We start from the raw sequence: 9,960 nt of genomic DNA on the forward strand, positions 1-9,960 counted from the left end.
TGCTTCGTCATCATTACAGCAGAAGTATCAGAGGAAATATTGTATTTAACAGAGAGGAGTCTCAGAGTAGAGACGGTTGAAAACCACTGATCTAAACCTCATGGAAAAGGTTGATCACCAATGAACAAAATTTCAATGACCGCAAACATTTGGATTATTTTTTTAATTTTTTGGATATTTTATTTCCACTTTCAGAGTTTTGAAATATTTAGATAGTTGTACATTTTAAAATTTAAATAAGATCATGAATGATGGACTTTATGTAACCGTATTTCAACACCAATATTAGAACACATAACTGTCCTGTGGGAAAACAAGTGTTCTTTAAAAAAATAAAAAAAGTAAGGGCAGTTGTAACAATTCTAAGAGATTCAGATCACATTCAGTAACAAGCTCTACATTAAGTTTCTGAGCACACGAGCAGGCTACTACTGCAAACCTGTTTGTTCGAAAATTTCAGATTATGAAAAATCTATTTTTACCTTGGGTCCTCATACTTGCATAAAACAATACATCCAACAATATTTAAAAGAATTATAATAATACAAACTTTAATAGAAAAACTCTTAGAGGATTAAAGTGCATGGACTGGTTCAATGATGCATTCAGATGTATAAAAGAAAACAAATTGATAATCATTTTCTTCTTTTACAGCCTTCATGAGATTGCAATGTTTCAGGAGGGACTGCATTTTCAGTACACCAAAGAATGAGAGAGAGAGAAAAAAATCAACTTATCTGCTTACATCTGGTAAAATGCAGAGGAACAGTTAATGCTCAGTGTACAACTCATTATAAAAACCTAAACTTAAAGAAATGGTAAAGATATCACAGTGCATCCAATTCGACTAGAGCATCTATCAGGGGAAACATTTGCTCATTTGGAAGAACGAGCATCATTCACACCAGTCCCCAGTGATGTGTGTTTCTGGTTACTGTAGTTATTCTTCAATGCAGTCAAACAGACCGGTAGAAGCCCGATTCCTTCCAAAAAAAAACAAACGCTCTGGCTGATGTTTTTCCGGCTGCCGTTTCTCTTTTCAAAACATTGCCTTTGGCTATTCTCAGGTATGAAAGAGAAACCAAATGTAAAAACAAAAATGGAGTGATGCTCTATGGCCAGGTGAGTCTCCTCAGAGCAGCTTCAGGAGATGGTACCTTTGCCATCTCAGTAACTGGAGACAATACTCAGTTTCCTCTTGCATGATGTATAATGTCTCTATGAGGCACGAGCTATGGTGAGGCATCTGAGAGATGGATACTGTATGTGTTACCATATATGTGATTCACAGTGAGTCATTTTTATTACACCAACGCCACCTCCCAACCTCCTGTAGTTCATTCCTCCATAGAGCCTTGGAGAAAGACAAAACAACAACAAAACAGTCGGTGACCGCAAAATCACCAATGATTTGAATACGACTCAAGTCAAAAGCTCGGGGTATTATGATTTCTTTAATGTTCATTTGATGAACAATTCAGTAAAAACAGCAATATTTTGAAATATGATTACAACTTATAATAACGGTTTTCTATCGTCATGCATTTTAAAATGTCAAATGCAAAGCTAAATTTTCAACAGCCATTTTTACAGTCTTTTTCAAACATTTCTTATTATCAGTATTGAAATCAATTGTGCTCCTTAATGTTTTTATGGAAACAGTGACAAAAATAAATAAATAAAAACAGTAGTGTACATACCTCCATGTGTTGGCATCAGGATCATAGACTTCTATAGTTTTTAGGTATGTGGTACCGTCAAATCCTCCAACTGCCATCAACTGGCCATTTACTACTGCTAAACCGACCTTGAACAACAGAGATAATTGATTTGCTGGGCAATTCCTTTTTTTAAAATGGCTGAAACAAGTTCAAAGATTCACATACCCCGCTTCTTCTGGACGTCATTGCGACCACAGGTGACCACTGATTGGTTCTGGGATTGTATCGCTCTGCGCTGCTCAGTTCTGTGGTATCATCTCTGCCGCCCACAGAGTAGATCATGTCCTGGTATACAGCACAGCCCAGGTGTTTCCGACGGGTGCCCATGGGTGCCACTGTATGCCAGCGGTTCTCTTGAGGGTTATACCGCTCCACTGCCAACAAAATCACTGTTAATAAACATTCTGCATTGGCTGCATAATATCTGAAAGACAGCAATCAGCACTACACTCAAACATTTGCAGTCAGCAAGATTTTGTAAATGCTTTTGACAAAAGTTTTGTATGCTCACAATGCTGCATTTGATTTAAGATACAATAAAAATGATAAAATTGTGAAATATCATTACTATTTTAATATAATAAAAATCTTAACATAAATAGTAATGAAACACCATTACTATTCTAATCAAATTAAATTTTTGTAATTTATTTTTTGTGGTGGCAAAGCTGAATTTTGATCCATTAGAAATCCGAATATGCTGATCCGACTCTCTAGAAACATTTCTTATTATCATTCTTATGTTGAAACTAAAATCAATTTGACAAGATTCTTTAATGAAAAGAAAGTTCAAAAGAAATACATTTATTTGTAACTGAAATAGATTTATAACATTGTAACTGATTTTACTGTCACTTTTGATCAATTTGATGCATACTTGCTTAATAAAAGAATTTATTAAAATATAATAATACTGATTACAAACTTTTGAACAGTTTTGAATAAAGCATTAGGGATGTTAAAAATACCAGTACTTTGAAATCTATTTGACAAAAGGAAGTGAATTAACAATAGAGCTCCACTTGAGTGTTCATATGCACTTTGTGGTCAAATATGGTGTTTTGGCAAGATATTAAATGTAAATACAGTCAGTTACAGTATGAATCTGTTTCGATTTATTACTTCTAATCATATTTATCTTAAAAAGAAAGTGAAATCAATAGCCTTTTTTTGCTGTAGTACTGAGAAATTTCACAAAAAGTTCCAACGTTTATTAAATTTGGTGGTTTAATTGTCTACAACTACTGAAACATTAAACAATGACAAATTTCACCGAACTGACAATTTCAAGCCTTTAACGCAAATACAGTAATGTTCTTCTTTTATTGAATAATAATCAAATACTTAAATCATAAAACTTTCAAAACACTCCTCAACTGCATTTATTCTTAGAAATAGAGAAGACACATAAAATATTAACTACAAACATAGCAATATCGAATCACTTTGAACTGTCTCCAATATTACGGAGCTCTGCCTCTTCTTTACCTGTGTTTAATGGGGATGTGCCATCTGAACCGCCTACCGCGTAAAGAAAACCTCCTAATACAGCTACAGCTACACCCAACCGCCTGGTACTCATCGAGGCAACACGAGTCCACTTATTCTCTTTCGGATCATACCTAAAGAATAGCAAATATATCATTAAATCCCCTCCTAAAGGAAACTTCAAGCCATATCCATTTAGATATTTAGATGATAATTGCGTAATTAACTTAATACTAACCTTTCTACAATGTTGAGACAGGAAACACCATCCTGACCTCCCACGGCATACAGATACCCTCCTAATACAGCAACACCCACACTGGTCCTGCAGGTGCTGGTAGGGGCCACGTCACTGCTCCACTGGTTCGTCTTAGGATCATACCTGACAAAACCAGCAGAGGAAAGACATGTTGAGTTTCATTTTTTTTTTTTATCCATAATTCATTTCTTGCATTTAATTTCACGCTCTGAGGATTCATTCATTAGATTCTAGAAGCGGGATAAACACAGCGGATTCATTGGTGTTAATCAAGCAGCACCTCTCCACACTATTGAGATAAGATGAGCCGTCGTGTCCGCCAACTGCATACAACAGATCATCCAGAACACTGACACCAACTCCACAGCGCCGCTTGCTCATGGACGCCACCATCCTCCACTCATTGGTCTGAGGGTCGTAGCGCTCAACGCTTGAGATAGCATCACCGCTGCACCAACCTCCCACTGAGTCACACAAACAGAAATCAGATGCACATAGGGGAAATCTTGGAAAGCAAACAAAAAATCAGCCAATAGAACGAAGATACAGCTGCTTAAACACCCACCAGCAAACAGTACTTCTCCACAACGGATAGGCTTTCTGGGCCGGGTTCGAGGTCCCTGCATTAGGGGGCGCTCTTGGGGTAGCAGGAGGTAGTTCTTGGCTTCATCAACCAAGTCTCTACATGTTGATTCATGTGTAACAGTTTAGAGATGGAATGGAACATTTTTTTTTTTAAATGTTAATAGAGAAATTAAAACTTATATTTTAATGATACAGAATGATTTATTACTGTAAGCTAAGCAAGGCAAGATGAAAGATCAAGGTGGCCTATTACATATGAATTTTGCAAGGGTCTCCAAAAAGGTGAATGAAATGAAATATGCTGTTTTCCACCAATTGGCAACCCTGGGTGCTGAAATACAATTGGGTAAACTGGCAGTGGGCGGGATTCACAAACCAAAACAGAGACCAAAATTCCGGAGAATAACTGACTGTAGCATTGTTTTTCAGATAAACAAGTATGTTAACTTAGCATGTTTCTTAAATATCTGCAAACATATTATGCTATTTTTATGCCTTGATAGAGACCAAATCTTACATACAGCACCTTTAAAAAAAAAAAAAAATTCTAAGAATTATCTGAAAGGTATAGAGATCTACATTAGTTAAACTCTTTAGAGTCTATGAAAATATGCTACAGAAATATTGGACTCTGGCAAAGAGGCCATAGAGGATATTCACCCATTAACAAAAACTTTAAAAAGTTTTTATAAAATAAAAAATAAAAGTGACTGTAAACAACACACCTACACTCCTCATCACTCTTGATTAGAGGATCTGAACCCACCGTCCCAACCAGAAACTTCGGGCTCAAAAGGGGAAGACGCACATGTTGCAGAACCTGTTGCCATTATAAAACAGATGAGCAGTCTTATGAATTATTCATCTCAAGTTCAAAAGCTTTTGAGCTAGTCATTATTAAAGAGACATATTATAAAAATCTAATTTAGAAATTGTTACATTTATTCAGCAGGAATGCTATATACTGATCAAAAGTTGCAATAAAGACATGTATAATGTTATAAAAGATTTCAATTTCAAATAAATGCTATTCTTTTGAACTTGCTATTCATTAAATGATGCATCACCATTTCCAGAATAATATTTAACAGAACACCTGTTTTAATCATGCATTTATTGCATTTTGTTTTATTACACATTATGAGCATCTACCATAAGCAGTATGTCTGTATTGTTTTATATGCTTATATCTGACCTGTGGCAGCTGAGGCCTGCGCTCCTGGATGCTGTATTTAACCCAAGCCATTACAGCATTAAACACCTGTTCCTCACTCCGAACATTGAGCTCATCACTGGAGATGATGTCTATCAGCTGATTGGCTGGCAGCAGCATGAACTCTTCACTCTCCATCACCTTAAAAGTAGAAATTATCAAAAAACATTAATGTGACATGTATAAATTTTTCACTTCACCAAACAGATTACAGTTGTTTGTAAAAACAGAGTCAAAACCATGGTAGTGTAAATGACCCTTTTAAACTAAATAAAGAAATACAGGGGTGTTAATATGATACCAGCAGTGGGGGTTCCTCCCATGAGTCAAAAATAACAGGGTTGCACGGTCATCAGGGAAACCCAAAACTAGCTGATGGAAAAGTTGAGTGCACGGCTAAAATTAGATACAGGGAAGTCACAACTTCCAACACTTTCTGACCAGTGTCAATTATAGCCCAAGTAATATTTAATTTAACACAACTAGAAACATTTATATTGACTATATATAAATTGTGCATAATTTACAGAATATAAATCACAGCTGAAAACCGTTGTGTTGCTTAATTTTTTTTTTTTCAGGATTTGTTTTACTAGAAAGTTTAAAAGAAAAGCATTTCTTTGAAATAAAATATTTACTAACAATTATAAATGTCTTAACTGTCATTTTAGATAAACTGAATGCTTGTTAATGCAATTTTCAAATGCTGTTGTTCATGTTGCCTAATCTATTAACAAACTACCTACTGTAAAGTGTTACCTAATTTGTAATATCCAGGGCTCGACATTACGCTTTGACATGAGCTTCGGACAAGCAAATCAATCATTCACTTGTCCAAGTAAAATATTTACTTGTCCTTTTTTGGGGGTGGTGAGGGGGGTTTCACAAATGCACAATTGCAATTTATTCTGAAGCAGTCTCATTGGTGCTCTATCAAGTATTACTTTTATCAGCATATTTTGTATATTTGCCTTAAATTGATTGCTGTTACACTTTTATTTATATTATACTATTTTCCTAAACTGATTAAATGTACATGTCTCCATTTACGTCAAATTCTTACATGTGATCAATACATTAAGTTAGAATATTAAGAACACTATATAATTTTTACTATTCAAATGAAATCAGTATCAACATACTTCATCTGTCCAAATGCATAAATAAATGTTATTAGATTAATGTTTAACTTTTTTGACATACAAACATGAAATGTTGGAAAAATGCGATGATACTCTTAAATATGAAATTAAACCACCAGTAGGTGGTGGCAAGTCACTGTCTTAATGAGTGAATCATTGAATCAACCAATTCATTCAAACAGCTGATTCATTCAATAAATGAAGCAATACCCTGTCCCAAATGGCACACTCCAGACTTGTGGACTTCCTCAGAGTCCACATTTTGGTGACGTCATGTAGTGCAGAACTATAGGGCCTTGGCAAGAGTCCATGAGGGCGCATTGAGAGGTATTTTTGGGACAGACTCGATCGTCACGTCGGAAATGACGGTCTGGTCTGGTCTGGTCTGGTTGCTTTTGCGTATGCCACCTGGGCATTAGACAATATATACATGCTTATTTAAATAATGTATACAGTTGTAATAATACATAAAGTTCAATTTGAACCTAGATTACAATTTTAACACACAAAAAACATGTGCGTGAGTTTCAGATGAATTTACAGGTTTAAATATAAATACTAGGTTAACATATGACTCAGTAAAGCCCTGACATTCGGTTCTATTTATTTAATGAATCACAATGCGATCGTATTATTCAACGCGCTATTATTATGTTTGAGATATCAACCACTGGTCGATGACCATAATGTTTGTATAAACTGTAGGTTACAAGTGGTAAAATGTACACCTAGGTCATAAAAACCATAATGATACCATAATGATAAATATTTTCTTCTCAGCCATGTCATCAATTCCTCGAGCGAAATCTCCTCCCATCCAATGTCTGATTGGCATTTCTCAAGGATTCTTGGGTATTTAAAGTGTGCGGAGCCTGCATCTATGCAGGCCTTGCGGAAGACCGCTTCAAGGGTACAAAGGGGGCGCTGCTGAGCACACTTCAGAGCGATAAAATGCTGAATGGGACGGCCTACAGACTCGTAGACTCTGCGAGCATGTGGAATTTAAGTCCACAAGACAGAAAATCCACATGAAGTGCGCCATTTGGGACAGGGCACAAGTAAGTGTTTTTATAAATGGCTCCCTGAATCATTGACTTGTTCAAAAATGAATCATTTAGTAACGAAAGACTGTTGTGTGTTGCTCGCAGATGCAGGACTGTTCTGCTGTGGCTTTGCTTACAACTATTTTTGTTTGAAATCGAGCAAAAACAATCCATAATATGTCTAAATGTAAGTCAATTAATACTAGTTTATTTAACTAACATTTATAAAATCAATATCATTTCAACATTTGCAATCGAGCTGAAAGTCTGGAAAACATAACTTCTGGTCATGTGATGTTGCATACATATAGAATATTTATATTTTTTCTACCGTTTGTTCAGGTTTGTTTCTTTGTGTGTGCCGTTATGCTTATAGTGTTGATTTCTCTGCGAGTCAGACCGGCTGCAAGAGCCCCAACTGACGCGACCTTGATACTGTCAATACATTATATGTTATTAGTCACCGTTTACACTGAAAATAATAAAATCAGAATCATTCTAGCCAAAGTTTCGGTGCTGCCCTAGCTATTGTTTGTTACTAAAATTTTGATCAAGTTACTTGTCCGGTCGGGCAAGTACAATTCTCTTTCACTTGCCCCTTCACAAAATCCACTTGTCCCAGACAAGCGGAAAAGTATTAATGACGAGCCCTGAATATCTCTTATGATTAGTAAAGAGAATAAATTTAGACCTGTGCTACACAAAGACAGCATAAAAAAGAAATGAAAACAAAAAGGTTCAAGTTCAAAGTCATGGGACACAATACACAATAGAGGGCGTATGGAAGTCAGCCATCACCTCCTGAAAGTTATGCTGGGTGAACTTATCAGCAATACGCAGCAGCTCTCTGCAGGAGTGAGTGTCGGCGAAGGCCCTGATGCCTAAGCAGTTTGAGGGGTCCAATTGCCGCTTCAGGAATTCACAGCAGGCTTCCTGAATCTCTGCCAGTTGCAACAAGCAGGCAGCGGGCAGCAAAGTCTGCACATTTCCCTCCTCCACAGTCACCTGAAGGCCACCACACAACTTACGTCAGCTGGTTTAAAAAGTTTAATGTTGAGCTTCAATACGAAGCATAAAAATGCATACCTGCGAGGTATAAGCAAAGTCGATGAGCAGCTCCATGGCTCGTTCATCGATATCCCGGATCACAACTTCTGTCTGTCGGCTCTCGGCCAGTTCCCCTGTGAACATGGCTCTGAAGTAGGGGCTGCAGGCAGACAGGATCACACGGTGTGCATAGATCTTCTTGGCTCCCACCACCAAAACCACGTCACACAGCTCTCGGTGCTTGCGGAGCAGGTTGATGACCTCCAGGGTCTGCCGAGGGTGCTTGTCTGAGATGTAGGGCATCCTGGCAGGCTGAGGAACTCCCTCTGGGAGCTTGTTGGGGTCGCCAAGGGTGCAACGACTTGTGATATCCATTCCTGTGGTATCTGTGCGGGCACTGGTACCCCTAAGGGGGAAAAAAGTCATAGTTTATGTGGTGCTTATAGTTGAATTGAACTTGTTTCATTATTGATGGACTTTGATGGAATTTACTTGTTTCATAACTGAAGTTTGCAACACTAATTCTGTTATTTACCTGTTTATAACTGTGAAGCAGTTTTTGTCATTGTACTAAATGCTATATAAATAAAGATGACTTGACTGTGAGAAGTCAATTTGGATGGAAGTATCTGCTAAATGGAAACTATATAAAAGATTAAAAACAAATTCAAAACATGCCAACATGATTTCAAACACCTGCTTTGGGCATGCAAGTGCAATCTGAACTATGTGCCAAATGTAGAGTTGTCTTAAAATATATACATATGTATATATTATCTATACATAAAGCAGTCTGAACTCTATGCAAACAAGCTTGAAAGCAGCATGACTGGCAAATATGTACACACACACACCCCCATAGTAAACATCACAAATTAATTCACTGACTATTAGAATGTGACGCATGTTCATTTACAAATGAAAACACGTTGAGTTCTTTTTAAGACCTATTTAGCGTAACGTTAGTTAAGTTATAATACAACTTGTACTAATGTGGGGTAACTGGTTGCTTTGGAGAGTGAAATGTTGAAATGTGACAATGCAGCAAAATAGAAACGCGAGTTTCTATGAGGCAAATATATACACAAATCAGCTCAATTATGTTATGGACGTTGGAAACGTATTGAAGATTAGTCTTGTGATGTTTGCAATCAATTTAACAACAGGGCCCAGAACATTCCTAATGCAAAGCTTACGCGCTAACAGAAGCGACATCATTTAGGCAGAGCTATAAAAAAATCAGTATGGGTGTAATACACATAAGGTTACGGTTGAAGTATTTCTGTGAGCGAGACTCACTGTTTACATACTGACTAACGGAGTGTAATTTAGCCCTAGCTTAGCTTGATCGAAGTATTGGACTTGTAGTGTTTTAACAGTTTTTCAAAGGTGGCGTTACGCATTGTAAAGACTATGACAGATGAGGCGTGATTCCCTCACCTTATTTGTCCATTAAATCGAT

At 36.8% G+C, this 9,960-nt stretch overlaps 1 protein-coding gene across 1 annotated transcript; it reads right to left on the minus strand.

Annotated features, from left to right (window-relative positions):
- Positions 1-328: 328 nt before the first annotated feature.
- LOC132096349 (kelch-like protein 20) lies at positions 329-8,924 on the minus strand. Its single transcript, XM_059501642.1, has 11 exons — positions 8,538-8,924; positions 8,250-8,456; positions 5,249-5,407; positions 4,779-4,873; positions 4,034-4,149; positions 3,749-3,932; positions 3,448-3,591; positions 3,210-3,343; positions 1,887-2,095; positions 1,701-1,807; positions 329-1,354 (listed from the first exon to the last, which is right to left on the minus strand). Exons 1-11 carry the CDS (start codon positions 8,922-8,924, stop codon positions 1,270-1,272), a joined length of 1,827 nt encoding a protein of 608 aa, XP_059357625.1. The 3' UTR covers positions 329-1,269.
- Between the last annotated feature and the right edge of the window lie 1,036 nt (positions 8,925-9,960).

This window comes from Carassius carassius, chromosome 20 (assembly GCF_963082965.1).
Source record: "Carassius carassius chromosome 20, fCarCar2.1, whole genome shotgun sequence".
NCBI lineage: Eukaryota > Metazoa > Chordata > Actinopteri > Cypriniformes > Cyprinidae > Carassius > Carassius carassius.